This window comes from Mustela nigripes, chromosome 4 (assembly GCF_022355385.1).
Source record: "Mustela nigripes isolate SB6536 chromosome 4, MUSNIG.SB6536, whole genome shotgun sequence".
Classification (NCBI taxonomy): Eukaryota; Metazoa; Chordata; class Mammalia; order Carnivora; family Mustelidae; genus Mustela; species Mustela nigripes.
In genome coordinates, this window is record NC_081560.1 from 59,742,286 (window position 1) to 59,767,643 (window position 25,358).

General features: G+C 34.9%; 1 protein-coding gene across 5 annotated transcripts in view; it reads left to right on the forward strand.

The window, feature by feature from the left end:
• Window positions 1-25,358, forward strand: part of DGKB (diacylglycerol kinase beta) — a 709,227-nt gene that overhangs the window by 281,071 nt on the left and 402,798 nt on the right. For all 5 annotated transcript variants that reach the window (XM_059396759.1, XM_059396762.1, XM_059396761.1 and 2 more), the window contains 3 exons: window positions 16,097-16,182; window positions 19,337-19,426; window positions 25,121-25,281. In XM_059396759.1, the coding sequence (XP_059252742.1) occupies window positions 16,097-16,182; window positions 19,337-19,426; window positions 25,121-25,281 (337 nt within the window). The remainder of the gene's footprint in view (window positions 1-16,096; window positions 16,183-19,336; window positions 19,427-25,120; window positions 25,282-25,358) is intronic.

Genomic DNA, 25,358 nt, shown 5'->3' on the forward strand with positions numbered 1-25,358 from the left:
GCTTTAGGTAGCATAGACATTTTTGCAATATTTATTCTTCGAATCCAGGAGCATGGAACATTTTTCCATTTCTTTGTGTCTTCCTCAATTTCTTTCATGAGTACTTTATAGTTTTCTGAGTATAGATTCTGTGCCTCTTTGGTTAGGTTTATTCCTAGGTATCTTAAGGTTTGGGGTGCAATTGTAAATGGGATGGACTCCTTAATTTCTCTTTGTTCTGTCTTGTTGGTGTAGAGAAATGCAACTGATTTCTGTGCATTGATTTTATATCCTGACACTTTACTGAATTCCTCTACAAGTTCTAGCAGTTTTGGAATGGAGTCTTTTGGGTTTTCCACATATAGTATCATATCATCTGCGAAGAGTGATAGTTTGACTTCTTTGCCCATTTGGATGCCTTTAATTTCCTTTTGTTGTCTGATTGCTGAGGCTAGGACTTCGAGTACTATGTTGAATAGCAGTGGTGATAATGGACATCCCTGCCGTGTTGTGACCTTAGCGGAAAAGCTTTCAGTTTTTCTCCAATGAGAACAATATTTGCCGTGGATTTTTCATAGATGGCTTTGATGATATTGAGGTATGTGCCCTCTATCCCTACACTTTGAAGAGTTTTTATCAGGAAGGGATGTTGTACTTTGTCAAATGCTTTTTCAGCATCTATTGAGAGTATCATATGGTTCTTGTTCTTTCTTTTATTGATGTGTTGTATCACATTCACTGATTTGCGGATGTTGCAGCCCTGGAATAAATCCCACTTGGTCGTGGTGAATAATCCTTTTACTGTACTGTTGAGTCCTATTGTCTAGTATTTTGGTGACAATTTTCGCATCTGTGTTCATCAAGGATATTGGTCTATAGCTCTCTTTTTTGATGGGATCCTTGTCTGGTTTTGGGATCAAGGTGATGCTGGCCTCAGAAAACGAGTTTGGAAGTTTTCCTTCCATTTCTATTTTTTGGAACATTTTCAGGAGAATAGGAATTAGTTCTTCTTTAAATGTTTGGTAGAATTCCCCCGGGAAACCGTCTGGCCGTGGGCTTTTGTTTGTTTGGAGATTTTTAATGACTGTTTCAATCTCCTTACTGGTTATGGGTCTGTTCAGGCTTTCTATTTCTTCCTGGTTCAGTTGTGGTAGTTTATATGTTTCTAGGAATGCATCCATTTCTTCCAGATTGTCAAATTTGTTGGCGTAGAGTTGCTCATAGTATGTTCTTATAATAGTTTGTATTTCTTTGGTGTTAGTTGTGATCTCTCCTCTTTCATTCATGATTTTAATTATTTGGGTCCTTTCTCTTTTCTTTTTGATAAGTCTGGCCAGGGGTTTATCAATGTTATTAATTCTTTCAAAGAAACAGCTCCTAGTTTTGTTGATTTACTCTATTGTTTTTTTGGTTTCTGTTTCATTGATTTCTGCTCAGATCTTTATGATTTCTCTTCTCCTGCTGTGCTGAGGGTTTCTTTCTTGTTCTTTCTCCAGCTCTTTTAGGTGTAGGGTTAGTTTGTGTACCTGAGACCTTTCTTGTTTCTTGAGAAAGGCTTGTACCGCTATATATTTTCCTCTCAGGACTGCCTTTGTTGTGTCCCACATCTTTTGAACCGTTGTATTGTCATTATCATTTGTTTCCATGATTTTTTTCAATTCTTCTTTAATTTCCCGGTTGACCCATTCATTCTTTAGAAGGATGCTGTTTAGTCTCCATGTATTTGGGTTCTTTCCAAACTTCCTCTTGTGGTTGAGTTCTAACTTCAGAGCATTGTGGTCTGAAAATATGCAGGGAATGATCCCAATCTTTTGATACCAGTTGAGTCCTGATTTAGGACCGAGGATGTGATCTATTCTGGAGAATGTTCCATGTGCACTAGAGAAGAATGTGAATTCTGTTGCTTTGGGATGAAATGTTCTTAATATATCTGTGATGTCCATCTGGTCCATTGTGTCGTTTAAGGCCTTTATTTCGTTGCTGATCTTTTGCTTGGATGATCTGTCCATTTCAGTGCGGGGAGTGTTAAAGTCCCCTACTATTATTGTATTATTGTTGATGTGTTTCTTTGATTTTGTTATTAATTGCTTTGTATAGTTGGCTGCTCCCACGTTGGGGACATAGATATTTAAAATTGTTAGATCTTCTTGTTGGACAGACCCTTTGAGTAAGATATAGTGTCCTTCCTCATCTATTATTATAGTCTTTGCCCTAAAATCTATTTGATCTGATATAAGGATGGCCACTCCTGCTTTCTTCTGATGTCCATTAGCATGGTAAATTCTTTTCCACCCCATCCCTTTAAATCTGGAGGTGTCTTCAGTCTTAAAATGAGTTTCTTGGAGGCAACATATAGATGGGTTTTGTTTTTCTATCCATTCTGATACCCTGTGTCTTTTGATTGGGGCATTTAGCCCATTAACATTCAGGGTAACTATTGAGAAATATGAATTTAGTGCCACTGTATTGCCTGTAAGGTGACTGTTTCTGTATATGTTCTCTGTTCCTTTCTGATCTACCACTTGTAGGCTCTCTCTTTGCTTAGAGGACCCCTTTCAATATTTCCTGTAGAGCTGGTTTGGTGTTTGCAAATTCTTTCAGTTTTTGTTTGTCCTGGAAGCTTTTAATCTCTCCTTCTATTTTCAATGATAGCCTATCTGGATATAGTATTCTTGGCTGCATGTTTTTCTCATTCAGTGCTCTGAAAATATCATGCCAGCTCTTTCTGGCCTGCCAGGTCTCTGTGGATAAGTCAGCTGCCAATCTTTTATTTTTACCATTGTATGTTATAGACTTCTTTTCCCGGGCTGTTTTCAGGATTTTCTCTTTGTCACTAAGACTTGTAAATTTTACTATTAGGTGACGGGGTGTGGGCCTATTCTTATTGATTTTGAGGGGCGTTCTCTGAACCTCCTGAATTTTGATGCTCATTCCCTTTGCCATATTGGGGAAATTCTCCCCAATAATTCTCTCCAGTATACCTTCTGCTCCCTTCTCTCTTTCTTCTTCTTCTGGAATCCCAATTATTCTAATGTTGTTTCGTCTTATGGTGTCACTTATGTCTCGAATTCTCCCCTCATGGTCCAGTGGCTGTTTGTCCCTCTTTTGCTCAGCTTCTTTATTCTCTGTCATTTGGTCTTCTATATCACTAATCCTTTCTTCTGCCTCATTTATCCTAGCAGTGAGAACCTCCATTTTTGATTGCCCCTCATTAATAGCTTTTTTGATTTCAACTTGGTTAGATTTCAGTTCTTTTATTTCTCCAGAAGGGTCTTTTATCTCTCTGGAAAGGGTTTCTCTAATATCTTCCATGCCTTTTTTAAGCCCGGCTAGAACCTTGAGAATTGTCATTCTGAGCTCTAGATCTGACATATTACCAATGTCTGTATTGATTAGGTCCCTAGTCTTCGGTACTGCCTTTTGTTCTTTTTTTTTGTGGTGAATTTTTCCGCCTTGTCATTAAGTCCAGATAAGAGTATATGAAGGAGCAAGTAAAATACTAAAAGGATGGCAACTGCCCCAGGAAAATATGCTTTAACCAAATTAGAAGAGATCCCAAATCGTGAGGGGGGAGAAAGGGGATAAAAAGAGGTTCAAAAAGAAATAAATAAAAAAAAAAGAAATTAAAAAAAGAAAACGAATAAAGAAAAGTATAAAATATATATATATATTAAACTAATTAAAAATGTTTATAAAGAAAAGGGTAAAAGTTTAAAAAAATTTAGCAGAAGAAGGGAAAAAAAATGAAAAAGAAAAAAATTTAATTAACTGCAAGACTAAAAAATCACAGGGAGAAAGCCGTGAGTTCCATGCTTTGCTTTCTCCTCCTCTGGAATTCTGCTGTTCTCCTTGGCATTGAAACCACACTCCTTGGTAGGTGAACTTGGTCTTGGCTGGATTTCTTGTTGATCTTCTGGGGGAGGGGCCTGTTGTAGTGATTCTCAAGTGTCTTTTTCCCAGGCGGAATTGCACCGCCCTTACCAGGGGCCAGGCTGAATAATCCGCTCGGATTTGCTTTCAGGAGCTTTTGTTCCCTGAGCACTTTCTGTAGAGTTCCGGAGGACGGGGATACAAATGGTGGCCTCCTTGTCTCCGGCCCGGGGGAGCCGAGAGCCCGGGGCCCCACTCCTCAGTGCGCCCTCAGAGAACAGTGCCCAGTTACTCCCGTCTGCCTGACCTCCGGCTGCACTCCGAGCTCACCGAGCCTGTGGCTGGTTCAAGGTAACACCGAGCTGTGAGCCACTTTTGGCTCTGTCTTTGTAGCCGGTTTTCCCGTTCCAATACCCGCAAGCTTTGTGACACTCAGACACCCCCGATCCTTCTGTGACCCTGCGGGACCTGAGGCCACGCTGACCCTCCGTGGGCTTTGCCCCTGTTTAGCCTCTGGAGCGATGTCCCTCAGCGGAACAGACTTTTAAAAGTCCCAATTTTGGGGCGCCTGGGTGCCTCAGTGGGTTAAAGCCTCTGCCTTCGGCTCAGGTCATGATCTCAGTGTTCCAGGATCGAGCCCCACATCGGGCTCTCTGCTCCGCGGGGAGCCTGCTTCCTCTCCTCTCTCTGCCTGCCTCTCTGCCTACTTGTGATCTCTGCCTGTCAAATAACTAAATAAAATCTTTAAAAAAAAAAAAAAGTCCCGATTTTGTGCTTCGTTGCTCTGCCGCTTGCCGGGAGCCGGCCCCTCCCCCTGGGGTCTATCTTTCCGTGGCTTTGGATTCACTTCTCTGCCAGTGCTACCTTTCAGAAAGTGGTTGTTTTTCTGTTTCCAGAATTACTGTTCTTCTTCTCTTCGATCTGCCGATGGATTTTCAGGTGTTTGCAATTTTTAGATAAGCTATCTACCTGATCTCCTGCTAGCTGAAGTAGTCTCAGCCTGCTACTTCTCCGCCATCTTGACTCCTCCAATCAGGCAGTTCTAATGAAATTATTATACTTGATTAGCCAAAAGGCCAAGAAATGAACATTAATGAAATTATTAGGCTATTATTCTCGATCTTATGATGTAGTGTCTGTGTGCCTTTAAATTTGCAGTCTGTTGTGATTTCTTATTCTAAATACATATATGTATATGTACATATTTATATGTAATGTCTAAAACCAGATTTTTACACATTTTTTTCTTTAAAAGGTCATCAAATTTTATAAATATCACACCCCACAAATCAGTTTTTACCTTTGCTCTTAATTTATCAATGAGGTATCATGAAAAGGAAAGTACTTCAACTTATGTTATTCCTACCATTATGAAAACATCGCGATGCAGGTCTATCTTGACTCCCTCCTCTATTCTCTTTTCAGATGTGGCTTCTTTCCTAGATAAAGTGTATTCACCTTCCTCTCTGGATCCCTGCTGCTCTACCTTCTTTGACTCTTCTTCATTATCCCGCCCCCTTGCTATCACATCTTGAGCTGTCCTCTTCTATTGCCTTTTTATCATAACTATGTAGGCCCTTTTTTAAGATTTTATTTATTTATTTGAGAGAGAGAGAGAGCTTGAGTGGAGGGAAGGACAGAAGGAGAGAATCTCAAGCAGACTCCATGCTGAACATGGAGCCTTACTTAGGGCTCTATCTCATGACCCTGAGATCAGAATCTGAGACTAAACCAAAAGTCAGATGCTCAACCAACTGCACCACCAAGGCACCCCCATGTAAGTCCTCTTTCTATAAGCCCACTCTGCACTAACATGATTTGATTTAGTTTATAAAAGCATATACAATGTTTACGATGTCATTATAAATTAACAATAAGAATTGATAGAGAATCAAGACCAAAGAGAATGCAGATAAGTAATTCCTAGGACTGCAATGTTGCATAAAATGAGCAACATATAAAACTAATGGAGGCTTTTAATTTTTAATTTTTAAAATTTTTAATTTTTTTTAAGATTTTATTAATTTGACACAGAGAGAGAGAAGTCACAAGTAGGCAGAGAGGCAGGCAGAGGAGCGGGGGAAGCAGGCTCTCCACTTGAGGAGAGAGCCCAACTCGGGGCTTGATTCCAGGACCCTGAGATCATGACTTGAGCCGAAGGCAGAGGCTTAACCCACTGAGCCACCCAGACACCCCTAAATTTTTAATTTTTAAAATTTTTGAGCAAATGTAAATCTGCTTACCTTCCCATTCCTTTGTTTTTTTCATAACTAAATACTTAATAAAATGAGCTGTTTTTCCACTCTTTCATTTCCTCTTCCGTGTAGTTGGGATTTTGTCTCTACTCTCTATTGAGTCTGCTGTTGTCAGTAATAAACTTCTGGGTGTAGAATAAATTCTTGCTTATTTTTATATTTCTTAAAAGTCTCTCCTCCCTTGGATTTTCTTTTTCTTTCTTTTTTTTTTTTTTAAGATTTATTTATTTGCTTGGAGAAAGACAGAGAAAGAGAGAGTGGAAGAGCGGAGGAAAAGAATCTGAAGTAGACTCCCTGCTGAGTGAGGAGCCTAATTCTGGGCTTGATCTCATGACCGAGAGATCATGACCTGAGCCGAAATCAGAGCTGGATACTAAATCAACTGAGCTACCCAGTCACCTCTTTTCTCTCTTGGATGTTAGGAAATAATTGTCTCCCATCTCTACAGTTGTTTCTTCTTATGTAATTGGATACATCCTTCTTGGTATATCCCTTGAAAGTTACATATTCCTAGAATTTCATACTCAGAATTCTATTTCATGCAATATGTTTCCTTAATTTTATAATAATAAAATAATAGTGATTTGTAGGTCATAGGTCAAGGTTTATGCAAAGTGTAGCAACCTCATGTATTGGGCATTTTCTCCATTTGCAGATGAGGAGGCTTATGATGAGACAGTTTAAATAATTTGCTGAAGGTTTTAATCCCATAAAAGAGCAAATCTTTGTTGTATTCTGTCGTGGCCATTTTAACTTCTGTTCTGTTCCTTCTTACTTCCTTTCCTGATTTTGATAATCAGAAATATCTGAATTGCTTCTGAATATTGCCTTCCATCTCAAATTTCTCTCTGCAGCCTTGTATAGATTTACACAACTATTAGGCGACGTTTCCATAAGAATGTCCCATAGGTATTTCAAATTTTACATGTCTAATATGAAACTAATTTTTTTTGCCCTTTCCCAAACTTGTTCACTGACATGTATCCCAATATGATGAATGGGAAGACCATTCACCTTTCCCTTTCTTCTGACAATGAATTATTTCACACTGTCCAGAAATTCTCATCTAATCACTTTATTGGTTTCTTATATTCACCCTTTTTCTTATATATTAAACTTTCATTCATTTATTCCTCTTCCCTGTCCACCAGTTCATCAAAGAATTAACTTACCACAGCTTCAAAATTCAACTCAGGTCTTTGTCTCCACTTTTATTTTTTTAATTTAATTTAATTTTTAAAAGATTTTTATTTATTTGACAGACAGAGATCACAGGCAGGCAGAGAGGCAGGCAGAGAGAGAGAGAGGAGGAAGCCAGCTCCCTGCTGACTAGAGAGCCCGATGCGGGGCTTGATTCCAGGACCCTGGGATCATGACCTGAACCAATGGCAGAGGCTTTAACCCACTGAACCACCCAGGTGCCCCGTCTCCACTTTTATTAAACCAACCTTGATACCCTTCTCTGTTTAATCTGCATCAGCAGCTCCCAAAGAACATTCTATTGTGACCTGAACTGTGTGGGTTTTTTTTTTTTTTTTGTCTGCTTGCTCAGTTAAGCCATTGAGATATCTGAAGGCAAGGACTCTATCTTGCTTTTCAGTCTCTCGAGTCTAACCCAGTTCCTGGTACAGAGGTGCAGTTAAATGCATATTAAATAAATGAATTGATGCAGGTGTTGTAATCACTTAAAAAATTACTTTCCTCACATATAAATATTCTATTAAATGCAACTCTCTTTCTTAGACATATGTAGCTATTCTGTTGTGTTTGATCCCTGTCAAAGAATTTCATTTTTCCTCTAGAGAACTTCATGTGTTATTTCCTAATTCACAATACTTTCTTCTTCACATTATAAAATTAACTTGGTGGAAAGATCTGATGAATATAGAAAAAAAACCCCATTCTAATTACTAACAATAAAAGCATTAGGATGACAAAATGGATTTGATTAGATGTGCCAAAGAAACCTAAGCAACCTAATCTCTTCTGCTGTTACATTTTAGGAGTTAATTTTAGATAGTGTCCTTTGGACCACAGATGATGTCTTTGTGCTTTCCAATTGGAAGTATTAAGAATGAAGTCTTCCAAGTTAACTTCTTTTAAAGATCAGGAAATATGTGTGAATTAAAACTCTTTATCATATATTTCTTTTCATTCTTCACTTCAAAATTTCAGTCTTTTTTTTAAAACTTATGTTGTAGTCATATAACTTATAAACTTACAAGAAATATTTAAATTGAGTTTTCATGTACATACATATATGTTAGTATGCAAACACATATGAATTACTTAAGGACTTTGAGGGATGAAGACACATGTATTTGGTCACCAACTTGATTGCATATTTGTAGCACTAAATATAGTTATGTGAATATTGAGTCAAATTAGCTCCCTTTAGGGGTGCCTGGGTGGCCCAGTCGTTAAGTGTCTGCATTCAGCTCAGGGCTCAGGCCATGATCCCTAGGGTCCTGGGCTGGAGCCCCACCTTGGGCTCCCTGCTTAGTGGGCAGTCTGCTTTTCCCTTTCCCTCTGCCCCTACTCCTGTTCATCCTCGCTCTCTCTCACATAAATTAATAAAATCCTAAAAAATTTACCTCCTTTTCATTCTTATGCAGAAAATTCTTAGCATGTATAGATGAGAAGAAATGTTTCAAAAAAAAAACAACTATTGTTTTATGTTCTTCAGTTACTTGGCCCCTAAATACTAACTTATGTTTACATATATTTAAAACATCCTAAAAGGGTTGCTATTTTCTACATATCAGAATAAATTTGTATTTCAAAGTAAGATGTTTATAAAAGCATTTTATTATACAAATGAAATCATGAATAGTTTCCATAAAAGGTTAAGACTATTTAGCTAAGTATTACTTTGTCTTTAGTCATTCAAAAGTCATCTAAGAGAGTTTGATATTTTTAACACATTAATTTTCTAAGAATTATGTGCACGAGTCAAAAAGGAACAAATAGTTGGACCGCATTCGAGAGTCTATTGTTTCCTGATTTCTCCTTTCTAATTCATTTTATGCCAGTGAGAACATTAAAGTTATTTAATAAGATAACAGGGGTTCTCAAGAACAAATATTCCCTCATTTTCTGTCTCTCGTAATCTTTTTGGCATTTCTCACTGCCTTTCTCTCTGACTCTTTCTCCTTCTCTTGTACAATATACATTTGCATAAAATATCTTTGATATTTCCAGAGATAATGAAATTAATGTTTCAGTTAATGGTGCACTGGAATATATATTTTCTCAAATACTGTGGAAGTTATTTCTGGCTGTGATGGTAACAGAGTTAAGTTATACTGGGTTCATATCCATGAGTCCAAAATACATTTTTATGAATATCCCACTTATCTACATGCCCCAAAGAGTGTAAATTCATCTTTCATACAACATCCTCAAAAGATTAGCCAAATTTGTTTAAAATAGGTGCACTTTCTAGTTTACCTAACCTTTATTAGTGAAATAGAGTACCTGAGATATGAGCCGACAGGACATGTTTATAATTAGTTTTACTCTAAGCTGAAATGTTGGGGGAGGCACATTATAGTTGATGAGTAATCACTTTGAAGCTGACATTATCAAGATCCACAGGAAAAAATCAAATATAACCCTTCCCCAGTTTGGTAGCATATAGTATAGAGGAAACTTTTGGGGGACGTAATTGCTTCATGCATAGATTTTCCTAACCTGATTGCAGCAGCAGTAATAGTATCCAGTGATACCAGTATGTATAGATGATTAGGAAATGAGGTGGAAGGTGTTAGGAATTGTTTTTCTGGATTGTAAATATGGTTTTGAAAACAATAACAACATCACAATTCAGAAATTTCAACCTGATTTTAACAAGGCAGTTGTGAAGTTATTTAATCTTGTAATTGTAAGAATAATAGGTAACTGTGTACATGCAGGTACGAATATGAATTGAGTTGAATAATAAGAGATAAGTATGTTTGTTTCTGGCTCAAAATGCTTAAATCAGAATGCAGAGCTTTCTTAAGGCAAGCTCTTGAGATAAACTATTTTTTCTAAACAAAGAGGAGGTAAAGAAGACTTGAGGGCATATAATGAAGTTATTTTCGATCCTTGACCGTGCGTTTCTTTAATACAAAGAAACATGAATAGGTACAATTAAATGAGCTTTCATTCCATGCTATCACAATAATAATAATTATGAATCTCATACTGGTTTCTTCTAAATATCACAGAATATAGTTTTATACTATGTACATTGTTTAATTGCTATACATATATTTATTTTTATATGTTCAATCTGATTTCTAACTGTTATAGAAATAGATCATATTTCTAACTGATATATGATCATATATAAATGACAGAATCATTTATTTTCTTTGAATAGTAAAACAGGAGATTGGAATAAAATGAAATTCCTACATATAGTCAGTTAAGAAATCTAATTATAAGACACTTTCCAAGATTATGGAATCAGTACTACAGGTTTTATTTCTTCTTTTTTAAAAAAGTTTTCCCGGTGTGTTTTTAAAATACTGTTGTCAAGTACAAATTAAAACTTCCTGAATTTTCTATATTAGTTTTATCTTCACACTTTTTTAGAAATGGAAAGTAGACTTCTAAATCTTAGTATCTTAATTTGCTTTTAGTTGTTCAAAACCTCACCACCCACTTTTTTATAGGGTGTGCTGTAGCGGTGGCTGTTGAGCAAATGTGATAGACAAGCCTTTGACGTGGAGCTGCTAAACCTGTACATTACCATAAGATCTCTTTCAAATTTAGCTACTGTAGATAAATAGGAAATGCTTTAGGAGAGCATGAATGACCAACACTGGAAACTCAAAAATCATTAATCCACTTCATAAGTCATTTTAAGTTTTAATTTAATAAATCTCCATAAAAATAGTCTAAATAAATTCTGGGGCCATGCATGATTACTTCATTATGCATTCATTCTGCGGGTGAACCTCTGAAATTGGTAGGTGAAAGTAGATAGAGTACACACTACTAAAGTTTCCACTAACAGACATCTTTCCAGACACTCTTTATTCCCTTATCCTTCTTGTTGTTAGGATGTCCTTTGAAGTGGGAGCCTCACATTTGCTGGTCTTCACAGCTTAATGAGTGAAAAGTTACTACCTTGCAGAGCCCTATATTTTTGTTCTTGTCTGGTCTCTTGGATTTGTTTGTTCTCAGTCAGACCTATTTTCCTTCGCACTTTCTGTCCCTAATGCAGTGTCATAAGAAGGTCTCCCAGTAGTTGGTTTGCTATAGTTTCAGATCGAAGGTAGGAAAACTCACTGCCCATCCAGCTTTGCTTGCTAGGAAGTTCTATTTGTGATTATTTTGCCAGAACACAGGGGTGAGGGGTGAAAATAGAGGAGTGGCACTCTGACCTATAAAACATATATACTACTTTTAATGAAGGGAAAATAATTGAATTACTAGTAATCTATGGATAGTACAATTTAATTTACATACACATAGTGTTTATTTCTTAAAATAGCCCAAAGAAGCAAATGACATTAACTCCATTTTAAAGATAAGGAAACCAAGACTGAGAATGATTCAATAATTTTCCAAGGCTATAATTCCAATGAATGAATGAAATAAGGAATGAATGACTCTTTAGGGAAAACAGCATGGATTGAGTGGAGTAATAGGCTGAGATAGAGAAGTCAATTTTTCAATCCATTTAGCAGTCAATTTATAGAGAGTAAGCTGGTCTGACAGTCACATGGGGTTTATGTTTGGGGGTAGGATGCTGCTGAAGAACCAAATGATGACAGTTTTAAAAGCAACAAGAATGAATAAGAGATGAAACATCATCATGGAGTAGAAGAACAATGGTGAGTCAAATGGATGGTTAGGCTTTCACCAGAAACAATTAGCTCTATGGTAAACTTTTCAGCTGCCAGCATATTTTGAAAAACTTTGCTAGGTTTCAATTAGATAATGTTTGAAAATTAGGAGATAGACAAATTAATAGGCTATATAACTGGCAAAAACTGATTTAGGGAGAATTAGAAAATAGAAATTCTATTCCATAATTGTGAAAGGAATTCAAACAATTATTTTAAAAAAAGAAGGAAAGAGAGAAACCAAAGACTCACCAGAAATAGAATAGCTTATATGCAAGTGCTACAAGTTTTAAGGAACTTCCAAAATTGTATACATGCTTCCAAAAATGGAAGATGAGGGCATATTCTGCAACTCACTTTCTGAGACAGAATAATTTTGACAAAAAATTAGAGGTGATATCAGGAAGAAAAATAGTCTGTTGTGTTCATGAATATAGATTCAAAATGTCTAAGCAAAATATTAACAAACTGAATCCAGTTCTCTATAAAAGTATTAATAAACTGTGTCCAATTTGGGCATATAAGTGTATCATAAGGAGGCTTTAATGATACAAAAATGTTTAAATGTATATTCCCACATTATTGGTTAAGTGAGATAAACCATAATGACATCTCCAAAGATACAGAAAAAAATTTTAACAGATTGATAATGAAAATCCTTACTATAATAGGAATAGAAGGAAATTTTATTACCTTCTCAAAAAAAAGGAAAGAAAACGAATATCTGTACAAAAGCATATTACATGGGGAAAATATAGAAATATTCTATTTAAATTTAGGAACAAGATAGGAGCATTACCTCTGAATATCCCAATTCAGCAATGTTTTGGAGCTCTGGGTAGCACAATAGGAAATAATAGTTACAAGGATTGGGGATCACCAATAGTACCAATATTATTGGCATACTATATTCATGGATGAAGAAACTCAATTTAAATTTTACAGATTTTAGTTGTCCCAAAAGTGATCTGTAGGCTTAATGTTAACTTTGATCAGTGTCCTAATTGGTCTTTATTTGTTTTAATCTTTATTTTTGTGGAATAGGACAAATTAACTTAAAAATATATATATCGAAAAATCAAAGAAGAAATAATAGCCTAGATACTTCATGCTCTGTGAGATATAGACTTACTATAAAACTACTTAAAGAATTACAAAAATGTGATACTGGTGCAGGCATGGACAAAATATGAATAAAATAAAACAGTTCAAAAAGAAATATACTCATATATGGAAATCTGATTTATGATGGTGCTTGTGTGGTAAGACATAGCATTATCCAATAAGTAAAAGGATGGATTAAAGAAGAGAGAAAAGTTGGTGCACAAAAGCCACAAGGAAGGAAAGGAGGGTGGAAGAGGAAAAAGAAAGAGTGAGAAAGAAAGAAAGAGGATGGAGGTAGGAAGAAAGGGTGAGGAAGGTAAATGAATAAAAGGATTCCTACCTTACACCACAACAGAGATCTGTTAAAAGTAAAACTGGAATTTAAAAAGAGTATATATGAATTATCTTCTGACCTCTGAGTAGGGAGACTTTTCTTACACAGCCCAGGTCAAAGTGCTAACCACTTATGAAAAGGTTGATAAATTGGAATACATTAAAACCAAATCTTGTTTATTAAAATATACATTAAAGTTTAAAAAATTTCAATTTGTAGAAGATATTTGTAAAAAAGTATTAAAATTGAGAACAAGTAAAGAATTTTTACAAATCAACAAAGATAAAAAGGAGTAGAGAAAGGAAACAAGTCATGAATAACCATTTTGCAAAAGAGGAAACCCATGAAATTAAGAAGTGTAACATTAAAAGTGTTAGAGATAATGTACTCAGCCAAATATCTATGTTGAGAATTAATGCATACATTGGTACAACTTTTTTGGGAAACAAAAAGTTGCATTAAAGTGTACCCTACTCTAAAAGTAACCACTGTCCGTGAGCACTAGGAAGCATGTCCAATAATACAGTGTTTATAAAAACATAAACTAATCAATCCAAATGTCCATTGACATGGGTTTAAAAAGGCACACTCACATATATGATAATTAACAGTAGAAATGAAATAACTTCAAATATACATGGAGAGAACTTTAGCTATCACATGATTGAGTCTTAGTAACAATACCAAGTGGAAAGCAAAAAGTGAACAGAATGTTGTCTATGGCATGTGCATGATAACGAAAATTTAAAATAGTGCTCACTTTTGTGGATGAGGAAAAAGGATGCTAAAGGGAAAGAGCATAGTGTCTATGTAAGTTTTTGGGAATGTTCTCCCACTGGGGTGGGCAGTTGGTACATAGGTACTTAATTTACCCATTATAAAAGACTCAAGGAGAGTCTTTTACAATGGATATTATAATGGATATCCATTATAAAAGACGCAAAGAGAATATTGCAGCATGTCTAACAAAAAGAAAGTATCTACAATATAATACCTAAGGAAATATGTGGAAGTCTGATATTCTAAATATTCATTGCTCTTAATATCAGGTGGCAGAATTTCAGTTAATTTTTATTTTATACATTTCTATTATGTTTATGCATTGTTTTTATTTAACAAAATGTTTTTCTAGTAATGCTAATTTAAAAGAAAACACTCATTTAGAATTTATAAGACAATAATAAAAGACAGCTCAGTAGAAAAGATGGGCAAGAGTTTGAAGATGCAGTTCATAGAAGATATCACATACTTGTAAACCTACAAAAATATGCTCAACATACTCGCAAACAGGAATGTGTGATTTTACAATAAAAGCACAATTGGGTTTTTCATTATATTGAAGAAATATCATAAAGTTGTTTACAAGTAGTGTTTTGGAGTTGAGAGAAATTGACACATCTTCTATAGCAGAAACAGTTCAGAGAGTAGTATGATGGTATAGTAGTTTTCCCTTCTAGATTAGCCTTCAAAACATATGTGTACGTTCACATAAATGTTCTTCAAATAGTGTTAACTGTAATGCTTATTTTTTGTAATAATGAAACACTAGAAATAGTTCAACAATACCTGAAGAGAAAGGGTTTATTTGATCACACAGTGAATACCTTATGTAATACATTCACTTATTGTAAATCATGTTGCAACATTGTGTGAGCTGACACAGAACGATCTCTTAGATATTTTTAAATTTAAAAAAAATGCACACAATTAAAAGGATGTATAGCACGAGACTATTAATGTTAAAAATGTGTGTTTAATAAAATTCATATGTGCATATTCACATATGTAAATATATAGAAAAATTTCTTGGATGATTGCATATTATATTACCTGTGGTTATCCCTGGGCAAGGGAGGTAAACAGACACATTCCACATATTTCTGTGTTGTTTCAATTTTTTTTTTAATTTTTAATTTTTTTTATTGCAAAAATTTTTTATTTTTTTATTGCAAGAAAGTAGGCATGTACAATTGTATAATTGGCTGTGTTACCTGCCTTTTTAACTTTTCCCCAAGGTAGGTTGCTTTAATAAGCATAGTGCTATGTGCAATAGTAAAAGATACTATGGGCGTTTATTACGCCCACCTAGCAGTTAGGCTTGAGTGTTCAGAGGTAGCAAACACTGAGGGCCATATCAAAAGACAAGAGAAGCCTGGCTCCCATTTGCAAATTCTATGTCAAAGGAATCACTGAAACAGAACCCAAAAGCAGTGTGATCAATTTCTTCCAGTAATGGAAGAGTCCGAAAACTCTCAAAGACACATTTGCTGGCATTATAGTTGTATGTATATAATGATTCAAAAGAGAATTTTTGATTAATAAAAATTATCCAGTGAAATGCTGTAGTAAATGTCACTTTGTAGTAACGTAATAAATGTAGTAATGTAAAATGTAGTAAATGTAAAATGCAGATCACACTCAAGAGAATATTTTAATAAAAATCATTATAATGTATAAGTTTTGTTTTTTAAACTTTAGAGTTGATAAAAGAAAAAATACATATTGAATATATGTTCAAATCAAGATATTAATTCTTTAATTTTAGAATTTTATTCTACATAAGAATTTAATAATTTTCAATAAAATCTTGAGATTACCTTACATTTTTTATCAAGTACAAAAGTCTCTTATTAGACAAAATGCTAAGAATAAAAAACTTTACAAGTTCCAATATTAAAATATCAATCATGTGCCATAACATGCTTATTTTTCAGGTTAAACTTTTTTCGTGATGTTCCTGATTTCAGAGTGTTAGCCTGTGGTGGAGATGGAACCGTGGGGTGGATTTTGGACTGCATAGGTAATGAAGACACATACTTAACATGGCTGGGGTGAGAGTGGTAACCTAAAATTCTGTATATTTTATTTATTTTATTAATGCATTGATATCTTTGTATGCTACAGTGATATAATCGGACATCTGGCATTGTTGCACTGATCTAATGAGTTTTCTATAATTCAAAGTTTTAATTGACAAAATAATTTACAAGTATCTAGAAATCTTTCTTTTTAAATCTGCTTCTCGTGGAATTTACTAAACCCTCAGAGCTATTTTCAAATCAGGCTCTACAAATTCCATTGTTTCTTTGCACTAAGTCAAAGAAAATCTTAGTATTTGTGATAAAACTTACATCAAATAGATGTGGTTATTTTATTCAAGCATGGTGCCTCAAAACCTTAGCATCTGTGGACATTCTTAGCCTATGCATCCATATTATTATTACCATAGCTATTTTTTATTTATTATGTACTCTGGCATAGATGTTGTGCTAAGAGTTTAGCCCCCATTCATCTTAATTCTCACAACTCTGTGACACAGTATAGATAATCCCATTTTAGAGAGAGACTGTAGGGTGTGGAGAAGTTAAATAATTAAAATGGATCAGAGAGCTATAAATTGACCTTTTATTTTTTTATTCATCTTTTAACCTTAACCTAGATTGTGTCTCTACTTAAGTTTTTACAACTTTATTTTTATGAGAAAGCAAAGCAGATACGTGACTGAGGATAACATGTAGACAAGTACACAAAAGCTTGAGGATTTAGAAAAATTAGCTGGTTTTTCAGAGACAGTTAGCTGATCAGTAAAATAATCCTGAATTGGCCTTCATTAGGAGATAAATTCCAAACAAATTTCCATTTCTTTATTGACCAATTCTTTTTTAAAAGGGGGCTGTGTCATGGGCATCTGGATGGCACAGTTGGTTGAGTATTTAATTATTGGTTTTAGTTCAGGTCATGATCTCGGGGTCCTGAGATCAAGCCCCTGTTGGGCTCTGCACGTGAGGCAGAGTCTGCTTGAAATTCTCCCTCTGCCCTTCTTGCTTGTGCCTGCCTGCCCTTCAAATATATATATATATATATAATTTTTTTTTTTTAAATGGGCCCTTTCACAGAAGGGAGATAATTTGTTCAAAGGAATTTTTACCGCCTATGTAAACTGAAACACTTTTATTAAGTTAATGTAGGTGAACATATTTTATCTTTTCGTGCACACAGAAGTATTCAAATTAAAAGTAAATATATGTTGTCAGCATACTTTTTGGTAAGCATCTTATGATTTTAGTCTACTAATTTTTTTTTAAAGGAACAGTGAAAATTCTGTTCTTTGACCTTCCAGTTAAATTCATAAATAGTATAATATGCAATATCTAAGGAGAAAATCAGAATTCAGAAATTAGAGTTGCTTGAACAGAGTCTGAATACTTGTGAGAATTTTAGTGAAAACGTAGGATATTATGAGTTTATTTTAGCTCAAATCTAAGCCTTGGCGATTATACCATGACACATCCATCCCTAAATAGTCTGTTCCTTCCCCATTCTTCCACATAGACACATACTCACTTTGAGGGGATGAGAAAGTAGAAAAAGTAAGGAAAAGTAATATATGTTTGTGAGAGTCATTCAAGGCATATGATGGTTTAAACAAAGCTATGTGAGGGTGCCTGGGTGGCTCGGTTGGTTAAGCACTGACTCTTGGTTTTGGCCCAGGTCATGATCTCAGAGTTGTGAGATTGAGCCCCACATGGAGCTCCTTGCCCAGCATGGAGTCTGCTTGAGACTTTCTGTCCCCCTCTGCCTCTGCGCCTCCCCCAACTCTCCAGCTTGTTCACATACATGCATGTGCTCTCTCACTCTCTCTCTCTTAAACAGTCATATAAACAAAACCATGTGGAATTTTGGGGTACCTGGGGGGCTTAGTCAGTTAAGCGTCTGCCTTTAGCTCAGATCATGATCCCGGGGTCCTGGGATGGAGCCCTGTGTCCAGTTCATGCTCAGCGGGGAGTTTGCTTCTCCTTCTCCCTCTGCCCCTCCTGTACCTGCTTGTGCCGTCTCTCTCAAATAAATAAATAAAGTCTTAAAAAATGTGTGAAATTTCAATGGCAGAGATCTTTACTGCTCTAAGCCCAAAGTATTACACTCTGTAAAGCTTAATCTCAAAGAAAACTTGCTGATTGCAGAGTTACCCAATTCTTACATCGCTTGCTCTGACCCAAAGCAGTACCATGTGTAGGAACAACATAGTGAAACATTTTCAACATTTTATTAGCTTTTAAGAGTTTGATTTTTCAAAATGTCTTATTCCTTAAATTGAAATGTACCTAGAGAAGGTGTTGTAAAATAGTTTTTTATAGGAACCCCCACCTCTACTTTGGTGTTGTCAAAGTAGACACACACACACACATATATATATAATTATTATTTTAATTTCTTTTCAGTGTAACAGAATTCATTGTTTATGCACCATACCCAGTGCTCTATGCAATACTTGCTCTCTATAATACCCACCACCAGGCTCACCCAACTCCCCCCACCCCCGCCCCCTTCAAAACCCTCAGATTGTTTTTCTGAGTCCATAGTCTCTCAAGGTTCATCTCCCCCTCTAATTTCCCTCAACTCCCTTCTCCTCTAGTATATTCTTATGGTGCATCTATCTGCATCCTTGAAATTTCCATGATCTTAAATCCACTAAAATTTTTAATTGAGTTAAGATTTTATTTTATTTGTTTAAAGATATTATGTATTTATTTGTCAGAGAGAGAGAGTGTATGGACACAAATGGGGGAGCAGCAGGCAGAGGGAGAATCAGGCTCCCCACTAAGCTGGGAGTCTAATGCAGGACACGATCCCAAAACCCCAGATCATGACCTGAGCCAAAGGCAGACGCTTAACCAACTGAGCCACCGAAGCATCCCCTGGGTTAAGATATTAAAAGGCTTTCTTCAAACACAAATCTTGAAAATTCCTATCACTTTGTGAATTATGGTATTTATATGTGTTTTATAAATACAAATTAATCTTACTTTCTAATTATATATAGATATAAAACATAACTTTTCCAGCTTTTAGGTACCTAGTGGAATGCCTTCATTTCATGCCAAGCTGTCTTTTTACTGTTGTTCCATCTGTGATCAAAATTTCATTTTATTTTATTTTAATTTTTGATTCCACAGAAAAGGCTAATGTTGTCAAGCATCCTCCAGTTGCCATTCTGCCTCTTGGGACCGGCAATGATCTAGCAAGATGCCTGCGATGGGGAGGAGGTAAAACAGATACTGAAAATCTTAAAAAACAGTAATACAGTACAGAGCATCCCCCCCCCCCCCAAACTAAGCCCATTGTTTTTAGTATATGACAGCTTCCATGTGAATTTAGCCAATACAACTGTTGTGAGAGGTACAGTATATAATTTTGAACAATAGTGTGGGGTAGAGAGGGAAATAGTGGACCAAGAGCTAGACTGTGAGTGCTGTCCTTTAATCTGATACTAATTATAGACTTGATGGGCAAGGCAAGTTTCTCAACCTCCTTGATTTGGGGTTTCTAACTTAAGAAATGAGATAATCATTGATTAACTCTAAAGTAATATTTAGATTTTTAATCTGAGTTGTGTAGAAAAATCACTAAGAAGGGAAAAAAAACCGGTAAGGCTGAATCACAATGACTTGTTCAGGAATGAATACATTAAATAACACTCAATTTTTTGAGATCTACTTTATAACAAGGGGTGTGTTCTTTTCTTGGGGTATAAGGTTAAGGACAAAAAACAAGGTCTACCTTCAAAGAGGCCTTGAATTCCAGTGGCACATAGTCATAAGTAAATTGTGAGACCTCCTACTAACAAGTAAACCTTTAACCAACAAAGCAAAAGGTGTCTTGGAGGAAATGACAAGATAACATAAGAACCCTAGTGGATAGAATAATGACAGTCATATAGAACTGAAGGTAGAGTTAAGAGGTAGAAAGAATCTGAAGTAAGAGGTGCAGAGGTAGGAAGGGACTTAACATATTCAAGGAACTCAAAATGGTGTGGATGATACAGGGTAAGGGGGGAATATTTCGAAAGGTCTTAAAATAATTTGACATAACATTAATAGGCTCTGCTTACCAGAAGATGCCAAAGAAAAGAAAAACTGAACTGAAACTGAGTAACTTTAGCTTAGAGTTTAAAAAGTGTCTACTTAGAGAAGTTTAAAAAGTGTCTGCTAAGACAGTGTGAATGAGAAGCCCTTGGGGAGCTTGTTAAAAATGTAGTGGCCTGACCTCCCCCCAGATATGCCGAATGGAAATCTCTGGGGTGGACCTGGGCAGATGATTTTCTTTTTAAACAAACTTCCTAAGTAACTCTGATTTACAGTAAAAATGTGAAAACAACTTTTCCATAAGTTATCTAACCAACCGCTAAACTCTAAGCTGTGTTTTGTATATGTGTATGTGTATGTAAGTGTACATGTATATAACAGACAGAGTTGAAGACTAAGTTAAAATCTCCATATATGACATTTTTGTAATTTTCATTAAGGGTATAGTTTAGTAAAAGAATATCATGAAACACTGAGTTAAATCTCATAGAATCTAAAGACAGACAGACAGATGGATAGCACCACTGCTTATAAGATGCTTGTATTTGCCAGTGCGTACATACCTATATTGATTAAAGGGAGGAGAACACACATGTGACTTCTTGTGTATTCTTTTGAAAAATATTTTTTGATATTTGAAAATTAATGACTTCATTTAGTTTCCAAACTCATAAATGGCTCCAATCTCAAAAATGACATAGAATTTCCATTCGGGGAATCTTCTAGAGATTTTCTTATAAAACAATTTAAGATATATTGTTATCAGTAGTCAAAGGTGCACAAATTATAGTACATGCCAAAGAATGTATTAATAATAAACTCTCTGTGTGTGCCTTGCATGGGCTGATACTGTCCTAGGTGCTGGGTTTAGAGTGAAAAATAAAATGTTCCTACTTTTTGGAGATTATGCCTTCATTGAGTACACAGACAATAAATCAATGAATAATAAAATATATAATTACAAAATAAATATGTAAGACTCAAACATATTTAGAGAATAGAGGAGGGAAACTCTTGAGCTAAATGATCAAGAAGTCCTTTCTGAGGAAGTAACATTTAAGCTGGATTTAATAGGTAAGGAAGGAAGAATAGCTCCTGAAATGGAAAGGAAGGCTGATGTGATTCTTAAATGGTCTGTGAGGCAGTAGGTATGGAGTGGGGGTGAGAGAAAGAGTGACTAGTATGAGATTGGAGAGACAATCAAGAACCAAATATTGCAGGGGCTTGGTGGTCTTGTTCAGAATTTTACTTGATTGCACTTGAAGCACAGAGTGAAGCTTGGAAAGGGTTTCAAAAGCACCATGACACAATGACATTTATGTTTTCAAAACCAGAGTAATTGGGAGGTATGAAATAAACTTAAGAAACTTAAGAAATTGTGAAAATGTAGAGAATCAGAGTTTTCCAAATAAGAATTTGTGTTAGAGTTTTTGTAATTAGAGAATGAATGGACTGGAGCAGAGTGATAGTAATGGAAATGAGACAAGTAGATACAGTGCAGTTCTCCTGTTAGGGAAGGCCTGGTAGAACCTGCCTGTGGATTGAAGACAGGCTTTGGGGAAACCAAGGTAATAAGTGGGACTGTAATATGCCCAAGTTGAATGATTAGTAAAATGCAGATACCATCTGGTAGAGTTTACTAATAAAGAAACTTGTTGTTAAGTGTGATTATTTCTTGCCAGGTGTGTATCTAACTTTGAGCAAGTTGCTTACCAACCATGGGCTTCAGATTCCTCATTAGAGCTTGAAAACAATGATAGTGCCTGACATGTAGGTTCTTATACCAACCTATCAAATTGTTTACCTAGTGTTTGTGCTGAGAACTTTATGTATTTGTAACAAAAATCATCATGCTTAGTATGTGGGAAGGAAAGGACTTTATTCAACCAATAATCATTTGGTTCACTTTAGGTCACTGAGTATTGACTTGACTGGAATATATTGAAGCTTTTTTTTTTTTTACTTGAAGCTTATTTTTACAAGAATGTATTTGGGAAAATGTAACACTGTAGAATCTAGGATGTCCTAGGGCATTTGCAAATACTTAATTTAAATTCTCTTTGCAATTTTTCTAACTAAAATTAGTCTAACTAAAATTTAGGATTACAGCAGGAAGAATGTTTCATGAAGAGTAAGAGTGTAAGAATTTTAGATGGAACACACACTGACAAATCTATATTGTTGCTTTTCTTTAAGTGACTTTCCTTTTTAAACATTTCTGTGCCTTTTTAGATAGATTCGGTAATAACATTGTACCTTTAAATAGAAAATAAATACTAATTATATTTTTATTTTGTTTCTTAGCTTAGAGGGACTGTAGATTTAAATCAAAATAATGGAAGCAAAATAACATCATTCTTTTCTGGGAATAAGCTTTTACTTCTATATTTAGTAAGTTTAATATGTCTTTTTTTAAAAAAATGATCTCAAGTTTTGCAATCCTATTTATAGCTATGAATCATTATTGAACAAGCTTGAGCATAGATAAATACAAGTAGGGTATAGGTATTTGTTAAATTGGAGACTACCATTTGGAATTTGTTATCTTTGTAAATTAGCTCTGACCTGCAGTTGCTGTGATTCTCAAAATAGATTTATGACCTATATCTTTCCATTTTTATTTGGCTAGAAGGCTATTGATACTAGCCTTTTTCATACTTATCCATAAAAACTTAGAGAACATAACCAGTTCTAAAAATTTTAAGGTGAGTGGCACTTGTAGAATCTAGCTGTGGTAATTAATCTTCACTCAATCCATTCCTACCTTGTTTTCTCCTGCTCAGCTGCTGTTCCTATATTTTTCTAGTGTTATATTGAACCATGCTATTATTAACTTGAGATGTAACTGGGAATAAGCTTAAAATTTTATTTAAATAATTATTATTTGCTTGTATATCTCCAGAATGTATATATATAAATATTATGTTATATTTTATTATATATTATAGAGTACTTCCATGCTATATTATACTATATTACATTAATATTTGCAAATCCATTTATGTCTGAAAAGCATCATACTTATATTCAAATGAGTAGAATTTGCAAAAGAGGTTAATATACTTACCTTTTTTATTCAGTTCAATGAAGAAAACATACATAAAATTTATTTGGAGGTCAATAATTATTATTTTTAAAAGAAATTAAAAATTTAAAAGTTAAACTTTGAGAATGAGCGTTGAACCATAAAAAATATGACATATGCATAAGTTTAATTATTATAATCTTGTACTTTAAATAATTCAGTGTTTGTACTGAGTATGGTTATACACTAATTATTATTTATATTCATAGTTTTTGAATTATGCTATAAAAATGCAACATAACATCTATTAAAATACCGTTTGGTACTTTTAATGCTTATATCTGTCTAGTTATTGTTTGTTGTACTCTTTGTTGTATGTATTAACTAGTACATAAATATTTTACCTGTTTAAGATAAAAAGTAATAGTGGGCGCTTAAATAGGCACTCCTAGGTTCTGGCTGCTTTGAACTTCTAATAATTAATTCAACAAATAACACCATAAATGTAATTTATTTATCATTAGAGGATGTTGGCATATTACAGTGCTTCTTCTCTTAACCCAATTAGTTTTTCCAATGTTATGTGTGCTAACACCTCTAATGAGGACTCATAGCCTCTGGCATTTCCTTGTTCAATGAATACAGTATTAAAATATAGACCAAAGTTGAACACAGAAAAAAATCTATGAAAATATTGTTCCAACTCAAAATATCAATTCAAGAATGTGTGTATGTGTCTGTGTGTAGAGGTAGAGAGAAATGTATTATTTAACTCAGTATAATAATTCAAATTCTGTTATCATTATATAGTTGAGAAATTTCTATTCTTTTGCCTCATGTACTAAGAATTTCTATGCGTTTTTTCATTTAATTATCATAAAAGCAGAAGTTTTTACTGAGGAGGACACTATTTAGGGAGGTTAAAAAGCAAACTTTAACACAACAAGGATTAGGCTACAGTTTGAACTATAATATTATATAGATAGATACATTTATGAGAAAATATAATATTAAATAATAAGTTTCATTTCAGGCCATCTTGATTATCTGCAGTAGATCCATCAAAACTAGATTTGTTGAGCATTTACTCTAGGGCAGACCTAGTAAAAGAAACTTATAGAGAAAGATGCAAATAACTATAATGGAGTGTACTAGTTGTACTAGTTGTACACTAGTTTGGAGGTAGCTAGGGCTAGTTTGGAGAACTGTGCGCTGTGGAACTGCAGAGAATCCATTACTTTGGGAGGGTGGCTTCTGGAAAGAAGTGTTGTCAAATATAAAACTTGCAGCAGGAGCAGAAGCAAGGCAACCAAAAGAAAAGGGAGACTCTGGATATATAGAACAAGAGAAGAGATGGCATAAAATGGAAAAGAGAAGGACCAGACTGAAAATTGTTCTGTATCACTAGAGAGTCAAGTATGAGGGTCACTAAGGGATGGAAAGGGACAAGTCTGAAATCTCACCTAAGCTTTTTACTTCCACAACTGAGGGTGTTGTCTGTCTGTAAGAGAATTAACAGGAGAAGATATTGAAGGAGATCATTAATTTCCTTTAGAATAAATTGATATAAAGTTTTGGGGGGGGTATGAAGTGGAGATGTTCGTTTGACATTTCACCATACTGAGAATTGGCACCACAGGATAGAAGTATGAGTTGCAAATTAAAGCTAAAAATAAAATATTTCTATGAACTTACAATTAGAGTGAATTCTTTATCTGCTTTAGAATTTGCTTTAGGATGCATTGTTTGGCTTTAGAATGAGACATCCACATACATACACTCAAACACATATAAATGCAGCTTTTGTTATTTGGTTACATTTTTTCTCAAGATAATTTTTTTTTCATTAGGTTATGAAGGTGAGAATCTGATGAAAATCCTAAAAGACATTGAAAACAGCACAGAAATCATGCTGGACAGGTGGAAGTTTGAAGTCATACCTAATGACAAAGATGAGAAGGGAGACCCAGTGCCTTACAGTATCATCAATAATTACTTTTCCATTGGCGTGGTAAGACTTTGCACTAACTGTTCTTTTAACCAGTCTAGCCTAATCAGTGTGTTTAAACTCTTACGGTATGAATTTAC